The following is a 24436-nucleotide window of genomic DNA, read 5'->3' on the forward strand; positions in this document are numbered from 1 at the left end:
CATACCTGGCTTGCATGTGCGTGGAATCGTACCTATCCCAGCAGGCTGGTTTCAACGAACAATTCAATAAGCTGCAAAATGTGGGTGCAGGTTTTTCACATTGTTTGATTTTAAAATGATCTCCTTGCACCTTGAAATGATGCAATATTAATCTTTAGTATTTTACTTGTACGTCCCTGTAAGTTTCTTTTTTAATGGAAAGGTTCAACAGTCACATTTAATATTTTGTGGACATGGTATAGCCCTTTATTGTGCATACATGTATTGGATTTGTACACGACTATGACAAGGTAGTAAAGGGATAAATAATTGCCTCGTGATTGTTGTGCATACACGGCTCAGAAGCAGAATTTCTTTTCCGCGAAACAATCACAGGAATTAAGACGATCAGTGAGATAGCAAACACGTGTGCACAATGCATTTGTACGTACTTTATACGGCGCGCGACATCTCGTCAATCCACTCTGTGCGAGTCGCGTTCGGGAGATGACGTGAACGCTGCGGTTCGCTGAAGTCAACTTTTTTAAGGGGCGGGGCATAGCAAGTTGTGAAAAGCACCAGAAATGTTCGAAATATTGGTCTTATTATCCCATTTTTTATTTTAAAAAAGAAACGTGGGTGATTTCTTCACGAGGAAGGTCAACTTCATATATAAATAACCAGAAAGTTTATCGTGTCATGGGACCTTGAAGCATCTCATGACTTTTCAAACGATTACAGTGGACTCTCATTTCGACTAATTTGTTGAGAGCAGTGTTCCACATAAATGTTTGTTTCGGTTATTTGCGATTGTGTGGCTGGTTGTCTTGTTAGAATTCAGTACGTTAAAGGCACAGTGGCCAAACATGGGGTGCACTCAAACTAGGAGGGATTGCTGATTGTCTGGCACACAACAGTCACTGTTTGCTTTTGCAGATGCAGCTCGCCTGCTTCCTCTTCCTCAAGTCCCTAATGGAGGAATCGCAACTGAAAGTGGCTGACAGCAAGAGTCATAGCACGCCTGAGCATAATTTTGCACATTTGTGGAAGGTGATTCTGAATCTTAGATGCAGCTTTGCATTTTGTTGTGGTGCAGTTATAGCATTTTATTATTGAGGGTTTGTTTGGATGTTTTGATTATTGTATGTAATGTTTGCTTATTTAATATTTTTATTTCTGTTTACATATATATATATATATATATATATATATATATATATATATATATATATATTTATTTATTTTTTAATATATATTGTAGCGGTGACAGATACCGAGACACCAGCTTGTCACTCAGGGGGATTTATCCCCGGTTGTCCTCGGTAGAGCCGGACCTGGGGCCACCGCTCACAATTAACGTTATGGTATGGTGGGTTGTTTTAAAACCACGAATGCCACCCAGTCAACCACGAGTTCCAGTGTCCGCCGTCGAATTATTCCGTTTAACTGGAGGTCACGTGGTTACCTGAGCGGGGAGCGCGCCCTCGGCAAAGCATCAATATTATCTGATTAGATTTTAATTAGGGCGGCCGAGCGTTTTAACCGCTGGTGCGTGCCGACGATTTTTTTTTGGTCAAATCTGTGGGAATTACCTCCCAGTGTATCTCGGTTCGGTCAATGCTAGACCAATAGAAGGAAAGGACAAACACACGTTGGAAATCGACAAATAATTTGTTAATAATAAAATAAATAGAACCTTTTATTTGCTGAGGTAAATAAAGTGAATTTCAAAGCAAAATCAATCAAAATGCCAGGAAAGAGGCAAAGAGCAGATACTTATTGGGGGTTGACGAACTTACAGCGAAACACAGACAAGGGCACCCAGCAGATCATTCAGGGGGAGAGGAGGGGGAGAATCGTCTCGCTCACCAGAAAGTCGTCTGTGAAGCGAAAACGTCCTTAAAATGCGTGCGTGTGTGTCACGTCCGTCGCCAGCACCCAGCTTTGACCTGCACCCTCTCGCGGGCAGCCTTAAACGCCAGTCGAAATCTGGAGGGCACCGAGATCATACGTTGCGGGCTTAGACCCTGGTGTTGTTGGTGATCGACCCGTGCCTCACTTGTTGGCGGCGCTTCTCACACCCACACGCGCACCACGCTCGCTTACGGAAGCACTCGGAAGGGCGAATTGTCTCGTCGACGCTGGTCAGATACCTGCTTCTTGGTCGCTTCTCTCGCCCTTTGCTTTTACCTCTCTCCTTTCGCTTTTCCTCTCCTCACTTTTTCTCCTCGGACTTTTTTTCTCTAGACTTTTTCTCTCGAGACTTTTTCTCCTCAGAATTTTTTTCTTCGCACTTTTTCTCCTCAGAACGTATCTCTTTCTCTACAGAACGTATCTCTTCTCAGAACGTCCCTCTTTCGCTTTTTCCTCACGTTTTTTATATCTCAGAACGCCTCTCCTCACAGAACGTACCTCACGCTTTCTCTCGCTCGTTTTTATATCCCCGGGCCATCTCCACGGTGTGCCGTCTGCCCCAAGCTCACCCCGCCCCACTGGGGCACGGTTTCCATGACGACCCGTGCTCTCTCAAAAAGGCCGGCATCGGAGCTCGCAAAAGAATGTTGCTGAGGGAAGTGGGCTTCAGAGCTCATGAAAGAATGTGTGTGAACTTGTCTGTTGTAAAGAAAAAAGCTTCCTATAATAGAGGGGATCTATCCTTTACCCTTCTCAACACATCACATTTAAGATCCCATTCGACATGGGGATGGGGCTAATCTGAACATGCATTTAAGGAAATAACTCTGAGGACCTGGATGTCTGGATGCATTCATCAGACCGGATTCTAAAATGCGTAACTATATATATATATATATATATATATATATATATATATATATATATATATATATATATATATATATATATATATAAATATATAATGACCGTTTTTACAGCCATTTTCCCCTGCTGTGCAGAGGTTGGGCTTTTTCTTGAGGCAATGTTTTATAGCCGGATGCCCTTCCTGACGCAACCCTGGTTGCCTCTTACGACACAGGGATATGGTACACCTATTTTAACCGGGGTATACACCGGCCCAGTACACTGGTACTCACTTCACCGACCTCGGAAGGATGACAGGCTGAGTCAACCCCCTGGTGTATTAATTCAGTGGCCCAACGGGGCTTGAACTCAGGACCTTTTGGATCCCAAGCCACTGCCCTAACCACTGCGCCAACACCAGGCTATATATATATATACATATATATATATATATATATATATATATATATATATATATATATATATATATATATATATATATATATATATATATATATATATATACATATATATATATATATATATATATATATGTATGTATGTAAGACCCCAGCATTCATGGGGGATACGTTACTGGATTTAAAAAAAGATTTTCATGGTCGAGGCTCGTTTAAGCTATGACAACAAATCGGGACACAACATAACATAACAGAACAGCAGGAGAAATGGGAAACACCAAGAGCTGGGTGGAGGAAGAATGTAGATGGAGACGGACAAACAAAAGATGCAGGTAATGATGAGGGGTAAGGGAGAACGCAAAGATTGGACAATATGGATGCATCAGCAAAATTGTGTTTGACCAGTTTGTGATTTTGTCAAGGTCTGAGAGGGAAGAGGCTGCTGCCTGTTTGTCAGGCTGAGAGATGTCATGGCAGGGAGTGGAGTCGTTAGCAAAGAGAAAAAGAGGATTTTCCAGAGAGCCTGTGAGATAATTGATGAAGATTTGGAAAAATATGGGGTCTCGAACACTGCCTTGGGGTACTCCATCCTTGACAGGAAGAGGAGATGAAAGGATTCCTTTGAGAGCCACATGTCTCCAAGAGTGGAGTTGGCCTTGAATTCCAGAGGCAGACAGTTTTGAGAGCAAGGCAAGATGTCAGACTGTATCAATAGCTCGAGATGTGGCCAGACGGACGGCCCTGACCTCATGTCTGATAATGAGAACCTCCATCCATTGCTGGAAGGAACCTAATTGGACATAATGCTGTGATGTTGGCTGTTTTCCAAGCAGATGGAAGGTGAAAATGGTGGAGGGGGGGGAGCACAAGAGCATCAGAGCAGGTTTTTGGGACACGTGAGCTGATGCCGTCTGGTCCAATTTCAAAGTCAGAGTTGAGGGTTGCCAGAAACTTTCCCCTTTTCAGGTGCAAAAGACAATTCAGCAGCAGTTGGGTATGATTGGAAAGAATGGGTCCAGAGAGGGAGGGGGTTCGGGATACAAGAGTTTGAAGCAAACACAGAATTGAGGCATTCAGCCTTGTCATGAGCGGATTCGGCTGTGATTGCATTTGAAGTGAGGAAAGGAATGGTAGGGAGCATACACCAGAGCCTGACTTGATAAGGTGCCACTAGGTTTTAGAGGAGGGACGCAAGTTTGAAGGCTCATTCTTGAGATTGGACAGATGTTGTTTTTCTGGCTCTCCTGAGAGTGGACACACACTTGGTGTCGGCTTTGTGGAATGATCTGAGGTTGCCTGCATTTGGATTTACCTTTCAGTTGGCGAATGCAAGTTCTTTTAAAGCAACTGTCTCACCACAAGATTCAGAGAACCAGGAGTGGGAGGATGGGTAAGATATAATTGAAGACGGTATCGGAATAATCTGTGCATGAAAGAGATCGTTTCTGTGGAAGAATTCACAGGTTGAATTAATATCAGTGGCAGTGGATATCGGAGACCATCCCTGACCAGCCCTTGGAAAAAAAACAAACAAACTGCAAATACGTGAAGTGCGATTGTGGAAGCAGATCATCTTTTTTATAAACCACAATGCGTGGGGTCCGCAAATGTCGAATCCGTGAATGTCGGTGTTCTATGATATTTTAATAGTTTTGGTGTCTTTTTTTTTCCCCCTGCTTGGTTATTTTGCAGGTAAGTTTTCCTTTAATTCAAAATTGTCTAAATCCTAGGAATCAAACGTGCCTCCAATTGTAGTTGTTTTCTTGGAGCAACGTTTTCTATTAAATGTCTTGTGTTAACATCTGTTAATTAAACAAAAAGGTAATCGTAAAGCTTGTGAGTTAAACACCATAGTTGCGGACTAAACCATAAAATCTTTCGCAGCACAGCAGCCTTCTGGTTTATGCCAGAGTTGTGTTCGTGAAGATGGTCATGTAAATGAAATGCATGTCAATTAAAACAAATTTCCCCTTCATAAATAATGTAATAGGCAAAGTTTTGGAGGACTGCTGACCTCCTCCCTTCCATCCTCAATCCTCATTTTTGTTGTCCTATTTTTTTACTATTACAGTGGTTTCTTTGATTTAAATTACCGTATTGCCTCACCTAATTTGTCATGGGGCATTAAGTGAGGTGGGGGATTAGCATTTTTGAAATTTTTCTTCTTCCAGCAACGGTAATCCCCCATGGGGGATTAAGTGAGGGAAAACAGTACTGGTATTACTGGTACATGTCGAAGGCGGAGATCCCAAGATTTTATACTGTGCAGATTTCGGAAATGCACCACATTGCAGCATACTAGAAATCCGGCTTTGGTTAATTTTATGAATGCATACGAACTTGAGCTGAAGTCATCAAAGTTGTCCGTGAGGAGCACAGACATGACATGTAATCATGTGAGAACAACGTTATCCCGTGATTCTGCTTCTTTCTTCTTTCTTTTTCAATCTCCACAATGGCTGACCGGCCTCGTGAAGAAAACCCAAGAAAACACCCTCACAAAAGCTACTCAATGGAGTTTAAACTTCGCACGATTTATCAATGGTGTGATTAATGAAAAATTTCAAGAGTACTTCTGGTGAGCTTACGATCGATAGGAAGACTTTGCGGATGTGGGTGTGCACTGAAAAGCGTTTGCGATTCAACGACGAGCAAGGCCAAATGGAAACACTTGGACTCGGAAGCACCATGCCTTCATGTTCAATAATCTTGAGAAGAATCTCGTTAAATTTGTCCGGTCTGAGCGAAATTGAAGCACCGTGTTACGTACAAGAACGTCATGGTGAGTTTATTATACACCGCTCCTTCCAAATTCCATATTTTGGCGATGCATGACATCATCGCCGGGCGCTGAAAGAAGGGAGTACTCGATTTTACTCCGTTTTCTTTCTTGTTTGTTTGTCTGGGCGATATCTCAGCCATCCTTTGAGATAGGAAGCTGAAATTTGGTGACAAAATTGAACATGTCCTTTGGCAAAAACGTTTTTATTTTTTTGATTAATCAATTCATTTATGAATTGCTTAATTATTATCGATTTATTAATTCTTTTCTTTCTCATCTGGGCAATATTTCAGGCACCTTTTGAGTTGGGAAGCTGATACTTGGACATGACAGTGACCAAGTGATTTGGCTATAAAGGGTATTTTTCATTTATCGATTAATATCTGAATTATCATTCTTGTTTGTCCAGGTGATATCTCGGCCATCCTTTGAGCGAGGAAGCTGAAATTTGGGGACAAAAGTGAAGATGTGCTTTGGCAAAAAACTATTTTATTTTTAGATGAATCAATTAAAATATACATATATTTTATTATTTACTTGATTTTCAAAGTTACAGATTCGGATGAAACGGTGGTGGTTTAGGTATGTTATTTGCCAATTTATTCAGAAATTAATTATTTTACTTTTATGTATTTATTTTAATTATGCAACTAATTCATCAATCAATTTTTGTACACCGCTCCCTCCCAATTCTGACTCTGTGTGCTGCAAGGTGGCATCGCATCGGCAATGTTGCGCGCTGTAGGATTTGTAATTTTTTATTTGGCATGGTGGGGGGAAGTGTACTTTCAATGTACCACTACTTTTTAGGTCATCTCTACCGAGATGACCCAATAAAGCCGGACCAAATGTACGTCCGTCAACAATTTTTCTTTCCGATCTTGATGAAACTTAGTATGTCGGTAGAGGTCGATGAGTGTAGCACAACGATATAACTTTTGTTCTGGGTTCAAGGTCAGGGACAAGGTCACGTAAGTTATAAAAATCGCCATTTTCAAAACCTATCTGGTCTGCCATTCTACAAGATATTCGGCAACTGTTTATTGATTATGATAGTAAAAAATATTATCTTGTATCTAACCAGACAGATTTTTAGGTCATCTCCACGGAGATGATCTAATAAAGCAGGACCAAATGTCCGTACGTCCGTCAACAATTTTTCTTTCCGACCTTGATGAAACTTAGTATGTCGATAGAGGTCGATGAGTGTAGCACAACGATATAACTTTTGTTCTGGGTTCAAGGTCAGGGACAAGGTCACGTAAGTTATAAAAATCGCCATTTTCAAAACCTATCTCGTCTGCCATTCTACTAGATATTCGGCAACTGTTTTTTGATTATGATAGTAAAAAGTATTATCTTGCATCTAACCGGACAGATTTTTGAATTTCCTTCCCGTTTGATCATCACGTGATCTGGAAGATGGCCAAAAACGCCGATGCGATTCGCAAAGAAGGAAGGAAGGAGAAATGAAATATAAATATAAAACACATTTTTAGCCTTTTTATATTTATACATTTTCCGCTGAAGGTGCAAAAGTTTCAAAACCCGAAATGTAAACGTCGGCATTTATTTTCAAAATATAATTTCGTGCGCGTGCGCCAAAATGCCGAGTCATCTTTAACCAAACTGCGTAGTAGAACTGCGCAATCGTCCGGTCATGGCGTCTGAGCAGTGGCCAGCGTGGTTCAGATTGACTGTGGTTTCTGGGGCGAAGGTGATTGTTAAGAAGTATGTCGGCGGTATAAATTGGAGTGACTGTTTTGGTGATTTAATCACGCAACATCTTGACAACGAATATTCTGGCCAAACGATTGCATCAATTCAGTGCATCAGCAGGGATTATAATTCGCAGGCTCCTCTTGATCGTGCCGATATCTAACATAATCACCGGCGGGCAAAGGGCTGCAGGCTGTGGGGCGAGACCACGGATCCCAGATGAGGGGATAAGTGATAAATTATGCTACATGCTTCGGGCTTTCTGATTAAAATATCAATGAGTGCATTCCATAATTAATGAATTAAAATTAATGAATCTGGCATGCAAAATGTTTTTTCATACCTGACATGTTACTTTGTGCAGTGTCACGAAACTTCTGTGGAATTAATAATTAATGAATTTGCTTACTCGAACGATTTTTCAAACCTCAATATCTCTTTAATTACTTGACCAATTTTCATTCTGAAAGTTGCGTTATAATCTACAGGATTATCATAATCTCCGAGAGCTAAGCCTATTTTTTTTTTTTTTTTCTACAACCGGAAGTGAAATGTCCCCAGAGAGTGGACGGACCGGAAAACCACGTATTGCACTTACTGGTGATTCTGATGTGTTAATCCGGGTACTAAATGAACAATACATATTTATTAATTATGTCATTAGTAGTATTATCCTAGTGTGTCTCTGTGAACTATTTCAATCTAAACGGTTAGTTTGGACTGTTTCGCGGTTACCTGAACTGAACATTGAGAACTTGTGGTATTATAGAGATGACCATCACCCCCACACGGGGGTAATTTTTTCTGATATAAAACATTTTTGCCAATATAGAATATTGTTACGGTTCTCGGAACCGTATGTATACAACATACAGTTGTCCTGAGTCAGTTATTCCATTAATATACGTGTAGTAAGATACCTACCTTTTATCTAGCGGGACAGCAGGGAGTGCGTTGTGATGGGCTATTAGTTGGGATGAATAAATCATTTTCCCCCTTTTATTTTATTCCCTCCTTTGATGATCTATGGTGTCATCATCTCGCTTGCTACCCTCTTTTCGCTGGCCACAGCGTACCACCGTCTACCCAGCGACTCGTTTTCAGAGGCAAAATCCCGACGTTCGGCTGGACAAACGCTAAAGCTGCACCACCATCCACCTGCCAAAGGCCGGACATACGCGGCATGGGCGGACCATACCGGAGTCTGGCTGAAACCCAGCTCAGAAAGGCGGACCACGTGAAGGGCCGGTCCATTCGGTATGCTCGGCTCGGACAATGACGTCAGGTTTCGGAAAGGCTCCTCCCCAACTTCCGGGTTCTAAAAAGCGCGGACCTCCGTGTAGTTGGTTGGTTGGGAAGATAATTGCAAGTTGGTTGGAAGGAGAATTGAAAGAGGTTTTTGAGTATTGAAGAAGGAGTAAGGAGAATTGAAGGAGAGAAGGAGTCATTGAGGGTGAGTGTTCCTGCCACTTGTCTCCGCCGACACGACGTCGAACCGCCCCTTGCTTCTCGACCAAGCCAGCCTCCTATATCGCCCCGCTTTCTGTTCCTTATCTCCGACCTCATGACCTCGACGAACGGCCTCTTGCCTGGTCCTGCCTGCTGCTCATCTCTCGCCCCCTTTGGACTCTGCTCTTCTCCACTCGTGCCCCTCCTGCAGACATGATCTCCACACGTACGGTTGTGGTCGAACAACTCAACCATTGTCGGGTATTGCACCACGAAACATCCCTCCACCGAAATGCTCAGTTACCGAGAAACTGTAATCTCAACTCCCTCCCAAAAAAGTCCCTTTCACAATTGGGTTTACTTTGTCTGAGTGTGTTGGCGCCTGTCCCACCATTAATTGACGCGTCCAAGGGAGTAACAGTCAGTTCGGTCCATCCGTCCACCGTTGGTGTTAATCAGCGTGAACATGACAATATTCACTATATATTTTGCCTGGCATTAGAACACGAATAGACAGACAAACATTTCTAAGCATATCTCTTCAGAGCGCTGGGATTTTCTGAATGGTAAACCATTAACGGTTTCAATTTACAATCGCATTCAGTGTTACCTCCCAAAAGCAGCACGAAACGATCTTCCGCTGCTATATTCTCGTCATGAGAAATTTACGTCCTTCGTGGCATCCTCTTCCAAAATAGGCCTGTCTCATCAACGTTGAAAATTTGTTTTGGAGAATATCCATCTTCCTCGATAGTAGCCTTGAGAAACACAGGAAACTTCTCTGGGGCAACAGTGTCGGCAGCAGCTTCTCCTCTCATTTTTATGCTGTGATTGTTGTAACACTTCCAAAAGTTCAAAAACCACCCCAAACTAACATTAAATGGCTTCACTTCACCTTCATCACTTATTAAGTCTTTTATAAATGCTTCTGGCCTTTTTTGTATCACAAACATGCTGACAAGCACGTTCTCTTGGTTTTGGTGTTCAATCCATGTGCTGAGCATGCATTCCATTTTTTCCATAATGCAACTTCGAGCATATTGTTGCGGTTCTGGAAACCGCATCCCTCCAATGCAATAGCATCCATCATACAGTGGTCCCCAGACAGTTATTTCATTAATATACGTACAGTTAGACCTTTCCCTCATGTCTAATGGGTCAAATGGGACAAAGTGCGTTGTGTGGATCTCATAGTTCGGTCTGATTATATCTCTATCTTCATTCCAACTCTTTTTCTCTTATTCCTGAGATAAATCAAAGCAGGCACTGCACTCAGACAGCCGCCTGTAAAAACTGTAGCTCCACCCTTCACAATAAGAATGCGTCCTCGCAGAAGACCAAAAGAAGCAAACAACCTCCACCACCTGACTGCACGGAACGCGTGCAGCAAAAGGATAATCTCCACCCCACTGTTCAGGAAGCCAGAAGCCTCAACCACACGACGGCGCTGCTGCGAGGATGCAGTGTCGGAGGCCGACAGTAGAACCAAACAATAAACGCCCCCGCCGTACAAGACGCACGTGGTGCGTTCTTTTCAACCCATTTCTGTATCTAATAATTATATATATCCTCTTTTCAATGCAAATCTCTTTCTAATACTTGTATCTATCCTCTTTTCAACCCAACTCCACATCTAATAATTATATCCAATCCTTTCCTTCAATTCATGGCACGGATCGGGGTTGGCCCTGCGCACACCACCACCTGTGATAAATAACCGTGAGCATGATGGCAGACACGGGCGCAGCCCCGTAATAAATAATCACATGTACAATAGCGGACCCGCGTGCACTGCACGGGGCATGTATAGCGCATCTCTTCATTCGGATCTGCACATGGGTTTACAATAACATCTTACCGTCGGTCTTTGCTCAGCACAACGGCCACAAATGTCTCCTGTGGACGGCAGACATCCTCCCGCACTTCCGCCTCGATACAGCTGCTGCCAAGCAGAGGAATGCTGTACGGCCCAGATCGCGAGGGCCACATGGCGTACGGACAAAGCAAGCACATTGACCAGCGCTAACCGTGGGTCGCTGGGGGTGCCCGGGCAGGCATGCAGGGCTGATGTGACCCTCGGCCGGTCGCCGGGGTTACCGCCCGGGAGTTCAGTGCAGGGCAATTCGTGTCACGGTGTTTGGAACGAGACAATTCCACAGCTCCGCGATCTTTCGCCGGATGTACCAATAGGACTGCTTCTGGCCATGGGAGCCAGGCAGCGCGTGGCCGGGGCCCAATCAGAGCGCCGGATTTGGGTGATGACGCATCGCTTCGGGTCGTCGCCCTGCCCTGCACCGCAGGTTCTATAAAGGACGGATTGCAAAGCCGTCCGGAGGAGTCATGAGGGTCGTCGTCAAGGAGTCATGAGGGTCGTCGTTGGAAGAGTCGTGGTCATCCTCATTTTCCTTGCTGGCTTTGGATCGGTCTCTGCTTCCCTTATCCTCGCCTTCTTCTTCACCCATCGCCGCTGGCTCCACCCACCTGCCTGCTACTGACTCCGCCCACTCGCTCAACTCTGCTTCCTCCACCCACTCGCCGTGGGGCAGCACACTCACCTGGCTCCCCCAAAAGTCCCTCCCTCACGCCTGACTGTCGCGCCCATTCTCTGGATGAACACTTCGCTGCACGATGCACCACGAAGCAGGAGATGATGCGCCAGCTTCCAGGAGGGATCATTCAGCGTACCATCCCCCCCAAAACTTACTGGGTGGTGCGGTTGGTCAATTGTGCAAGGTGTTACGAGACCGTTAGCCTCATCTCCTCTCCTTTTTCTTCTCATTAACTTCTTCGTGTGTGTGTGTGTGTGTGTGTGTGTGTGTGTGTGTGTGTGTGTGTGTGTGTGTGTGTGTGTGTGTCAGTCATGGCACCTGTCCTCACTTAAGATTGCAGAAGATATATCGGGATAAGTCTGCTCTGTCTGCTTTTGTAAGTTGCTTGTTTTATTGTCGCACCTCACATTTCTTGCTATCTCTATTTACACACAACAATAAACTACCTTCACTGTGCCACATATTTTTCCTTTCCTGCTTGTAATAAATCCTGTTGTAGAAATGTTTCCAGCTGGTTTTTGTCTTTTCTTCATTGATCCAACATGGTCCGTATCCGAGCCTCGCCGGGACTTTATTCCCAACATTCCGTTCCTTTTAGCCGGTACGTTCATTGGCAGTTCCCGCTCGGCTGCATCTGATCTGGGGAAGGTGATCCAGTTCAGACAAGGCGTACCAAGGGTGTGTCCCCTGGTAATTAGGTCATGTGATTATTTTTAGGCAACCGATATTAGACGGAGGACCCTAAGTCACGTGGTTGAGTTATTGGCGTTCACGGTCGGTTCGTGACCGGCCACATCACGGAGTTATCCGTGTGTGACGGCCTGCAATTCCGTGGAGTCTGGTGGGAATCTGAGATGGCTTCTCCTCCTCGTGGTCTTCTCACCCATATCCCCTGGCCCACAACAATGTGATGCCTTTGTCGCACTCACTGAGGTTTCACATTAAGCACTTTCTATCTTTTCTACACGATTTATTGTTCACAACGTGAACTCGCTAAGGCCGAGCGCATGCCTCATATCAGCTGTACGGTCACCTCTTTAGTACCGTCCTAAAACATCCATTTTTACTTCAAAAGTGATGGCCTTCCTCTGTATTTTGCTCTCACTACTAAACTTGCTACTTCACGGACGCTTTCCAGTCATGATTGCAAGAGTTCGCTTATTGCAGCGGCACAATTCACGCACAAAATGGGAAACGCTTCACGACATGCACGACACTAAAATAGAGGGAAGATGAGGGAGAGGGATCGAACCAGCATCCAGGGTGTTATCACAACCAGGGTGTTATCGCAAACACATTTTCATGTGTCCATTGTGAAAAAAATTAATTGCAGCCTTACTCACACACTCGAGTCACGTAATTTCAATAACTCGTGAACGTAAAACATAGGGGCAATGACCCACACAATATGTAATGGAGAAGAAAGTCAATACCTATGGAAGTTATTTTTAATACCGTGAACAAAGTTTGGTAAATCTCAAATGATAAAGGTTGTGGTCATGTTTCATCGATGGTGTGCGTCTGCGTGTGTGGTTTCGGAGAAGAAAGCAAATACATATTTTGGGGGCGACTCCCCCCCCCCCCGGTAGAATCCCTTCGATCCCAATTTTTTTGAATAAACTTTAGTACATCATGGGTGATGAGGGTTGTGGGCAGGTTTCATCATAACTGAATGTGTCGTTTCTGAGAAGAAAGCAAGTTCCTTATTTTGGGGGATAACCCCCCCCCCCAGAGACTCCCTTATACCTGGAATTTTTTAATGGAATGAACAAACTTTAGTACATCATGCGTGATGAAGATTGTGGTCAAGTTTCATCGAAATAGTGTTTGTGGTTTCTGAGAAGAAAGCAAATATTTCTTTGGTGGGGAACCCCCCCCCCCAACTTGTAAACTCCCAACGGAGACCCCCTCAGACCCCAATATATTTATTTTATTGTTTTTAATGCCACGAACAAACATTGGTTCGTCACGGGCGATGAAGGTTGTGGTAAAGTTTCGTGCAAATATTGTTTGTGGTTTCTGAGAAGAAAGCTAATATTTCTTTGGTTGGGAACCCACCCCCCCCCCCCGCTCCCCCTTATAAACTCCCTCCGGAGACCCCCTCAGACCCCAATATATTTATTTTATTGTTTTTAATGCCACGAACAAACGTTGGTTCGTCACGGATGATGACGGTAGTGGTAAAGTTTCATTGAAATCGCATGTGTAGTTTCAGAGAAGTTGATAGTATTTACAGACGGACAGACGACATGCCATCCCATAAGCTCCCCGGAACTGCAGCACGTTCCAGGTGATCTAAAAATGGTATAAATGACAGGTGTGCACTATTCCAAAAATGTGCAAACAAAACACATTAAAAAAGAGCTCACTACCTTGTATGGGCTGCTGGTGGTACGACAGTTCAATCTGTTATACACTTCAGTATATGCTCTTCATTGTACACACGGTAGTTGTGTATGCAATTCCCAGTAGAATGACATTCTGTATCTCAGCCAGTATGCTGCATCCACGAATATTTGTGATCAATCTTCGGTGCTCTGCACCATTGCAGTTGCTGCAATAATAATCAATATAACAGTGGTGCTCATGTTCACATTCTTCAAACTACGATTTCCAAATACTTGTCCTTGGAAAACTTCTGTGTTTCCTTCAGCACAATATTGTCAGATGGAACCACAACCTCTGTGATAAAGCAGCGTTTACATTGTTCTCATTTGATCACAAAGACTGATTTGTTTGTGTCGAGAGCTCTGTCATCATACATATGCGTATCCCACAGGATAGTACCAACCTTGCTACTCCCCAGATGCTACTCCATCCACTAAGTTTGTGATCTTCCGTGGTTTATGTTTGTTACCATTTGTGACTCGTTTATCCCCACGCTTTTTGAAAAACAATACAAATCACCACGCTTCCCACCTAAAGCAAAGTTGAAGAATAAAAGGTTCCTCCAGGAATGACCTAGTATCAAATTTTGAGTAAAAATTTTTTTCCCCCATTTTGATCTCTGTGAAAGGTGATTTAATACTGTTGCGGTTTTCGCGCCCGCCGGCGTGCTGACGGCCACGTAACTCGAATCGCGGCACGTCGCCCACCGGACGGACAATCCAGTCGTGACCCTCTCGGACTAACGCCGGGAACCAGTCACGGGTGGACCTTTCGGTCTCACCGCGATCGAGCCAATCAGCCCCCGCGTGGGATAGGGTTGCTCGCCGGGTCGACCTACCTAAGTACCCACGCGGAGGGTAGACCGGGCGATCGCACCTCGCCGCAGGTCGACTTCGGACACGGGCCACTTAAGCGACCCGTTCCGTACTATCAGAATAACCGAGCGGTGTTATCGTCGACCTCGACGGTTCGATTAATTATCGGGCGTATTCAGCCCACTACCAACCCTTTACGTGAAGCAAGGTGAGGATTCAATGGGAGAAATGACGAAGCGAAGCGGGAAACAGTTCAACACAAAAGCACATTTATTCGCGGCACACGGGAAGCACACATATACAATTCCACCAAATGCACACAGAAAAGACACAATGCAATTTACACAAAAAGCAAATGTAAAAGCGAAAACACAATGCAGAGCTAATACCGACTACCGAGCACACGGCAACACTTATACAATTCTACCTCACAGACGGCGCCGACAACACATACCCAAAACCAAGGAAAAGAAATACCCTCAAGGATGAGGCGGGCCTGAGGCCGAGACCGGGTCGCGCCTACCCGTCTGGTGATGAGACGCGGAGCGGCGATGGCGCCCCAACCCCGCGGGCCTCGTGGACAGTGTCTGGCAGGGGGTGGGAAAGGGGCCCCCTTGGTCGCACTATCTCAGCGCGGGGGGAAACAGGAGGGGGTTGCTGATGCTCGGGGTATAGAGGATCTTTATTATCCCTGGTGTGCGTCTCCACCTCGGCCAGGTCGCGCTGTCGGCCTCCCACGGGTGCAGCTCCCTGCATGACGCGAGCACCCCCTCGTCTGGTGTCGCCGCCTTTCCACAGCTCGTCCCCTCCGTTCCGACTCCAACGCACACGACGAGCAGCTCCACCGCCCGCGAAGTCTTGACCCTCTGCTTCCGACTCTCCTACTCTCCGCCTCTGGACTCTCGACTCTCCGACTCTCCTCTCTTCTTTGGACTCTCCTACTCTGGACTCTTCTTTGGACTCTCCTACTCTGGACTCTTCTTTGGACTCTCCGACTCTGGACTCTTCTTTGGACTCTCCTACTCTCCGCCTCTGGACTCTCCGACCCTCCACCCTCCGACTCGACTCTGACTGACGAACACGGTCCTTTTATCCCCCCGTAGCTTCGCCTTTGACCCCCTCCCTTTGACCTTTCACCTCGCTCCCCATTGGCCCGAGAAAAAGTGGGCGTGAAGGCTTTTTGATCCACAAATTTGCATATATCGATCGTCCTGGAGGCGGGGCCAAATCGCCCCTCGCTCACCGATTGGACGGCAAAAAGTGGGCGTGTGTCGTTTTTGATCCGTTTTTGAAGCACAAAATCCGTGATTTTGTACACGCTGTTCGACGCGCGCCCTGCACGAGTCCAACACCGGCACCCACAGCGGGGCAAGAACGGTGGCGATGCTACGGTTGCGAGGTGTGACGTGAAGGTCGTGGCGGTTGTGGTGAAGCGGTGGTGTGGTTGGTGGTTGATGTTGTGGTTGTGGTGGTAATCATGGCGGTTGGTCCAAAATAAAGATAGCAAAAGAAAAACGGCTATCCTGAAGAGTCGCAGCTCGCATAAATGACATGTATTCCCACTAGACAACGGGTTTGGACCTAACTACACATGTACTTACCGAGATACCTCACCTAAGGGACCTGAATGGTGGTTTGCGAATTTGGTAACCACAACAATACTCTTAGGGGTATAAGACTTTGTCCTTTAACCCAGAGGGATAGGATGTAAATTAAGCGTAAATGTGCCTTGCTATTTGCCAGGGATTCCCAAACCCAGGGTCGCGGCCCGAACTTGAAAGCCCCCCTCAAAATCCTGTTTTTTAGGGGGGGTTTTGCACGTCAAAAGGGTCTTCCGCAATCATTTTTATCATAGGTACTGGTACCATTTCGGTTACGAGGTGAATGTGATTTCAAATTTTGGGTTGTAGACAAAAAAAGTTTGGGAACCACTGCTCTCTGCGATCTCGGGGGGGGGGGGGGTAATTTTGTTCCGATTGGGTAAAACTTAGTAAAGTTGTAGTGAAAAATGTTAAAATGTCTCCAATCGGGTCATGACGTTAAAATTAGGTCATGGTCAAAAAATTATGTCAGTCACGTACTTTCTATTCCCATGATTGATGCAAAATTTCATTCTGAAAGTACCTGCTGGCTCCGGGATACAGCTTGGAAATTGAGTGAGAGCGCAGGAAGGAAAAAAAAAAAATCTAAATGGTGGTTTTAGTACACATGAGGGGGGTCTAAAGAAACTGTGGTACCATAAAATATTGGGGGTGCTAATTGCAGAAACAAACCCTAAAACAGCAATTAGCCTTCCCCTACGCTATAGGTGGTGGCCTAATAAAGGTTTGATGGGGTGGTGTTTGGGACTGTTTTTGGAATATTTTAATAGTACTAAACATCTGGATTTTTAGGGATTTAAAAAAAAAAATCATTACTTTATTAAAATTGAAGTACTGTTCATACTTGAACACTGCATGGGGTATCATGTTCTCTGAACTCTATATTGTAATCATCCGGTTTGTTTGTTACTTGGCGAAATCTTCGATTTCGTCAAGTATGTTGGTCTGTTCCGTTTATTGGTTTGTTTGTCTGGTCGTCTACAGCCCAAATGGCTGGACCAGTCGTTCTTAAATTTTTACACCTGATACGCAATCCACCTGAGACGGTCCGCGTCCAAACCCCGTCTTAATCGAACTAAACGTCGTGACGTGACATCACACAACGTGAAAGCACGTTTTTGGACATAACTCGGTGACCGGAAGTCGTAGCGACTTCCGGTTGATGCCAAATGAAACTTCATTCAAATATCTAAATGATTACAAATTATGCATAGTTTTCGCAAGCGTATGGCATCAAAGTTTTGCCTGTTGACGCCATTTAAAAAAAATATTTACGCTCGTGTGCAGCCGAAACTACTGAAGCAATCGTTCTCAAATTTTAACACGTGATAGCCAATCTTGCTGAAATAGTCTGGGATCAAATCACGTCATAATCGCACTTAACGTCACGACGTTACGTCAAAAAAAGGTAAAAACAAGCTTTTGAACATAACTCGGTAACCGGAAGTAGTAGCGACTTCCTGTTGACGCCAAAACAAACTTCAATGGAATATCTAAATGTTTTAAAATGCATGTTAGTACAAATTATGCACAGTTTTCGCAAGCGTATGATGTCAAAGTTTTTAGCTATTGGCATGATTTCAAAATATATATATATATATATATATATATATATATATATATATATATATATATATATATATATATACCGTATTTTCACGACTATAAGGCGCATATAAACGTCTTAGATTTTTGTCAAAATGTGCGACGCGCCCTATAGTGCAGTGCGCCCTTTGTGTGTATAAAAGAACAGGTATGTGCGGTATGCAGAACATTGCTGTTTTAACAACCCCGAAAATGGCAAAGAGACACGCTTATGAAGCTCAGTTTAAACTGAAGGCGATCAGCTATGCGGAGGAACATGGGAATCGAGCCGCGGCGAGGAATTTCCAGATCAACGAGTCGATGGTTCGAAAGTGGAGGAAGCTGGAAAACGAGCTGCGACAGGTGAAGAAGACGCAGCTGAGTTTCCGTGGAAACAAGGCGAGGTGGCCAGAGTTGGAGGAAAGACTTGAGCAGTGGATCGTTGAGCAAAGAGCAAGTGGGAGGAGCGTTTCGACGGTCACGATCCGACTGAAGGCAGTATCGATAGCGGAGGAAATGAAAATCGAACATTTCCACGGAGGTCCGTCTTGGTGCTTTCGCTTCATGAAACGGTGCCATTTTTCCATCCGGACCAGGACTACGATAGCGCAGCAACGTCCGGCGGATTATCAAGAAATGATGGAAAACTTCCGCTCCTACTGCAGCAAGCACATCTGCGACAAACGGATCCAGCCGAGCCATCGGCGTGAACCGGCCGTTCAAAGTGAGGCTGCGAGCGGCGTGGGAGCGGTGGATGACCGAAGGAGAGCACAGCTTCACAAAGGGTGGAAGGCAGTGCCGGGCGAGTTACGCCACAGTTTGCCACTGGATTGTTGATGCCTGGGCTAACGTGTCTGCTGGCACTGTTGTCCGAGCTTTCGCTAAAGCCGGCATCATTTCGGAGGAGCCGCACGGTGCAGAAAGTGACTCTGACGGCGAGGAAGGTGGACCTGCTAGGTTGGGTTTAGCGCAGTTCGATTCCGAAACAGAGGATGAGGATTTCGATGGATTTGATTAAAGACTATTACCGGTATTTGATTGTTTTAGTATTTTTGTAACTAATACTTTAATAAAGCACAACCAAACTCAATTTTGCTCCCGATCTATTTTTAAATACGCACACTTGTGTGCTTGTGTGAGTGTGTTGTTGTACGGCGGACGTACGTAGTAGAGGATATTCATATAAAACCCGCGCCCTATCGTGAGGAGCGCCTTATGTGTGTGTCAAATACAGGAACGGCACACACAACTTAGACTGCGCCTTTTGGCACGGTGCGCCTTTTGGTCGTGAAAATACGGTATATATATATATATATATATATATATATATATATATATATATATATATATATATATATATATATATATATATATTCGTTCTACAGGTCACAATTCTTAACCGATGTGGATGAAATTTTAACAGCTGATAGAAATCCACAGTGCAAAAAGATATGTGACTTTTGGTGATGTTCAATATCAGGATCTGGATTCTGCATCACTTTATATTATCGCCCATTATAAACCAATGGGGAATTTTGTGAATTACACATGGCTATTTCTCAAACAGTTTTGCACTTATTATATTGAAAGTTATACTGTCTATTTATGCATGTAATATTAACATGTGTACAAAGTTTGATCGAAATTGACCCAAAGTCAAGATCAGGGTCATCCAAAACATGAAAAACATGTATATAAAATACATATTTTTGTTTTACAACATATTTCAAACCTGATAACGGGATCGTAAAGCTGGTTGAAAAGCAATGTTCCTAGGTATTTTCAAATATTTTCTACGATCAGAATGAAAGCAACAAGCACCAATGATAAGTTGTTGAATGTCACATGGTGGCTTTAAATGAGTTGTGAAAATTTTCAATCTGCTGCCGTTACCATGACAACGCGCGCCTGATAATTGTTATTTGTGACGTCGCGTCATTTTATTAATGTACGAACAAATAAACACCACACATTCAAACACATTACAGCTTGGACCACCACACGGAAAGGTCAACTAATTCGCCAAGTGTCGTGCTTAGCATGATTTTTCATTTGTCTGTCTGTCTGTTAGCAACTTTACGGCAAAACGGCTTTAGCAAACACTATCAAATTTAATCCACAGGTGGGCAATGAACCTTGGATGAGCCCATTAACTTTTGGGTCCAATTGGATCAAAGGTCAAGTTCACGAAAAGATCAAAATCGTTTTTCGCTCATAACTTCATCAAAAATGATCTGATTTACTTTAAACTAAGCATAAAGTGAACCTTATTCTATTTGTCACTTATAATCCTCCCCTTTCTTACAGTGAAAAATGCATATTTGTGAAGATCGGTAGGGTCCGAAGATTTGGGGGTCATGGTCATCGGTCAAAATTACAAATTTTCCATTGAAACGAAAACATGGTTACAAAAAAAATACAACTTTACGGGAAAACGGCTGGCTCAAACACTGTCAAATTGTATCCACAGGTGGGTAATGAACCTTGGACGACCTCATTAACTTTTGGGTACAATTCGGTCCAAGGTCAGGTCACGAAAAGGTCAAAATCTTTTTCGCTCATAACTTCGTCCAAAATGATTTAATTCACTTCAAACTAAGACTAAAATATTCCTTATATTTTCACGAAAAAAATAAGTGACCACTACATTCGTTATTGGTGTGTGTCTGTCTGTCTGTCTGTCTGTCTGTCCCGAGCATAGCTCCGTGGGTTTTGATCCGATCCTGAAAAAATTTTGGTGGGAGGTTTATATCATGATCTTGTTTTCCTCAGAATGGGTGTGGCGCGCCCATTATGGGCGGAGCCACGCCCAAAAAACATGTGTTTTTAGGGGGTAGCTGATTTCAATTTGCATCTTCTCCGAGGAGTTTGTCGAATCTGGCAGGGGTTTCGTTATTTGGTTAGCCCAATGGCACCTGCATAACTTACGGTTTGCCCAATGGCCCAATGGCACGAGGTCACAAACTTAGAAAATTGCGAATTTTGACGTAAAAATCCATCTTCTCCGAGGGTGTTTGTCGAATCTGGCAGGGGTTTCGGTATTTGATTAGCCCAATGGTACCTGCATAGCCCCACAGATCTCGATTTTTCATTTTCGTGTCAAGGTCACAACGTCACGAACTTAGAAAATTGCGAATTTTGACATAAAAATCCATCTTCTCCGAGGGAGTTTGTCGAATCTGGCAGGGTTTCGGTATTTGGTTAGCCCAATGGCATCTGCATAGCCCCACGGAGCTCGATTTTTCATTTTCGTCCCAAGGTCAAGGTCACGAACTTAGAAAATTGCGAATTTTGACATAAAAATCACACGACCGCCCAAACTTTGAGAGCTGGGATGACTATTTTTGTTTATGCATAATCTTGCGGTCATTCCCCACCTAAAGTTTTGAAACCATTTTGCTCCATCTCGAACACTTTGCCCGTGGCGCCCCCTTCAAGTTTGTTTTTACGCTGATTTCATTAAAGTCTGGATAATGCGAGGAGTGCGAAATGCCATATAGCCTATATGACGTTATATTATTCCTGGAATGTTCCAGAGGAAGTTTTGCACCAAAGGTCATAATCCTTGACCTTTAAAGTTCACAAAGGTCAAATTTTCAAAGTTGTGGGAATCGAACCGGGTTTTCGACGAACCTTCTTCGACGAACTTACTTGAATAAGCTATAGCACGTATCCTGTTTCCTTATTTTAATATCCACAACATTGTTTTGTGATCTTTAAAGGTTATGCAAAGGTCAAATTTTGAAAGTTGTTGAACAAAACCGGGTTTTCGACATTTTGCAGCTAATAACCTGTCACTCGTACCACATCATGTTGATAATTTTTATAACTTGGTCAAACATTATCACATTGTCTCATCCTTCACTTCTGAAACTATCAACATCGTCAAATATCGCTCGTGAACCATCGTCGTCTTCAGACTTGTTATTACTCTTGTTATTATTATGAATTTGGCAAAAATAAAACTTTAAGGCTTTTTTTTTCTCTCAAATCATTTTTAGTTTTTTTTCTATTCTTTCTTTCCTCTGTTTGCAGATAATTTTGAAGAAGAGCAAAGGATAGAAATGAACCTCTGCTGATACACAAGGAAATCACAGGTGGAGGCCATTCAGCCCATCATGCCTGTGCCACATGAACACCACACCAATTCATCAACAAGTTCCAAGGAGAAAAATGCGAATTTATATATGTATTTATTAATTTTTTTTAAAGGTGTTTTTGTGTTGTTTTTTTTGTATTCCCCCACCCCTCCCCCAGGGGAGGGTCATGAGCTTGGTTAAAAACACATTATCAACCACACAACACCCCTTGACAAGACCCCCACCAACAGCACTCCATAAAGATGCACACAATCACCCATCAATGTTCAAACGACCTAAAAGTCTTAACGTCCTTGTACCCCTCATGCAAATCCTCATGTTTGCCAACATCCCTATACCTCAGGTGCCAATCCTCAATAGACTCACACTGGTCCTTACCTGTTCTTTTCCCCTGATATACTTTAAGAATGCCTTGTTATGTTTAATATTCTTTGCCATGTCCTTCTCATACTCTATTTTGGCTTGCCGAGTTATTTTCTTAACTTTCCTCTGTTTATTTTAGAAATAAATCTAACTCCAGTCCTGTTGTTATTTTATACCAAATAAATGCCTTCTGCTTCTCCTTAATAGCGTTACTTTTATCACTACTCAACCACCCTGGCCTCTTTCTGCTTCCAGTTTTACACCTCATTGGAATGTACTTACTCTGCACTCTACACATTTGGTCCTTAAAAGTTTCCCATTTAAGACCCTGAACAGTCTTTGCACACAATGTTATGGTCAAATGCTCCCCGACCTCCACATCCTCCACCGTATTGGGATCGTTACTTAAAAGGAGGTCTAACATTGCACTCCCCCTAATGGGCTCATCTACAAACTGGGTTAACAAGCAATCCTGGACTAAAACGAGGAAATCCTCATCTGCTCTGCCCCCCCCCACGCAATCCCTCTCCCCACAAGCCTCTCCCTCCCCTTCTCTCGTGCTGCCTCCCACCCCGTGCTGCCTCCACCCCCACTCGCACTGCCTTCCCATTCCCTCCCTTCGCGCTGCATTCCCCTTCTCTCATGCTGCCTTCCTTGATGCTGCTGCCTCCCCCCCGCTCTGCCTTCCCCCCACCGGTGCACGCCTCACCCCCTGTGCTGCCTCCTTCCCCTCGCTCTGCTCACCCGCAACCTCGCGCTGCCTCCCACCCCCTCGCGTTGCTTTACCCCCCCCCCCCCATGTGCTGCCTTTTATTTATATATATATATATATATATATATATATATATATATATATACACTAGCTGAATGAAGTACCCGGTGATACCCGGGAAATTTGCCCTATTTTCCTCACGCTAGTTTGACTGAGGCATTAGTTGTATGGAGAAAATTGGGAAGGCATCTCTTATTCCTCAGATTTATGGAAGGAAGGCTTTATGCTGCCGTAATCCTCAGAGAGGTCATAGTTGAAGGCAGCCTTGAGCCACTCAATGTTTCTAGCAGCAGTGGAAACTGTCCTTGATGTCCTGCCAAAACCCGGACCAAGAAAGCTGGAACGTGAGTTTTGTGCTTCTCTCGCCCGTCGGTGTGACGCTCTATTTGCAGTTCGGCGACGCTCTCTCTCTGCAGCCGACTCTGCTTGCCTGGCTTGTTCATGAGCAGATATATCAGAAGTAAGACGACTCCTCTCTCTCTCTCTCTCTCTCCTTCTCTCCTTCTCTCCTTCTCTCCTTCTCTCCTTCTCTCCTTCTCTCCTTCTCTCCTTCTCTCCTTCTCTCTCTCCAGCTGACTCTGCTTGCCTGGCTCTTTCATGAGCAGATCTATCAGCAGTTAGCTGTTGCCGTGCGCATGCAGTTCAAGAATTCAAATAACAGGAGGCGAATGTGTATGTTTAAAAAGTCAACGAAGACGAACATTTTGTATTTCAAAAAACCCTCGCGTTTTTAACCATGAAGCCTATTGTTACGATTAATACGCCGGCACACTATTCTTAAGACTTTTTTTTTTTAATAAAAAAAAAAATTCTACTTTTTTTTTAATTTTTATGGAAAGCCACTTAGCGCATCCTGGAGCTGAATGTTAGATCTATATGTGTGTAAAGTTTTATCAAGATCGGTTCACTGGTCTCGGAGCTTATTGGTTACAGACAAACAGACAGAAGGACTGCCATTTATATAGTAGATATATATTATTATTTTTTTCAAAAGCTGAACGTTTGTGTGCCGATGGACATTGAAGCCGGTATGCCGGAAAAATTGACAATCAGACAACATCCATAAATGAAAATATAAATAAACTAGCAGAGCATTCGGTCAAGTGCACACCTCCACCCTGTAACCCCTGATCCACGAGAACATATCTGGCCCAAT

General features: G+C 44.0%; 1 protein-coding gene across 1 annotated transcript in view; it reads left to right on the plus strand.

The window, feature by feature from the left end:
* The window catches only part of CENPW (centromere protein W), a 45725-nt gene extending 23013 nt beyond the window's left edge, over positions 1-22712 (plus strand). Inside the window, exons 2-4 of the mRNA XM_085883009.1 lie at positions 916-1029; positions 22081-22142; positions 22303-22712. Of these exons, the coding sequence (XP_085739135.1) occupies positions 916-1029; positions 22081-22107 (141 nt within the window). The 3' untranslated portion in view covers positions 22108-22142; positions 22303-22712. The remainder of the gene's footprint in view (positions 1-915; positions 1030-22080; positions 22143-22302) is intronic.
* The last annotated feature ends 1724 nt before the right edge of the window (positions 22713-24436 follow it).

The sequence above is a fragment of the Eptatretus burgeri genome, chromosome 5 (assembly GCF_056783735.1).
Source record: "Eptatretus burgeri isolate ZD-2024b chromosome 5, Ebu_testis_v1, whole genome shotgun sequence".
Classification (NCBI taxonomy): domain Eukaryota; kingdom Metazoa; phylum Chordata; class Myxini; order Myxiniformes; family Myxinidae; genus Eptatretus; species Eptatretus burgeri.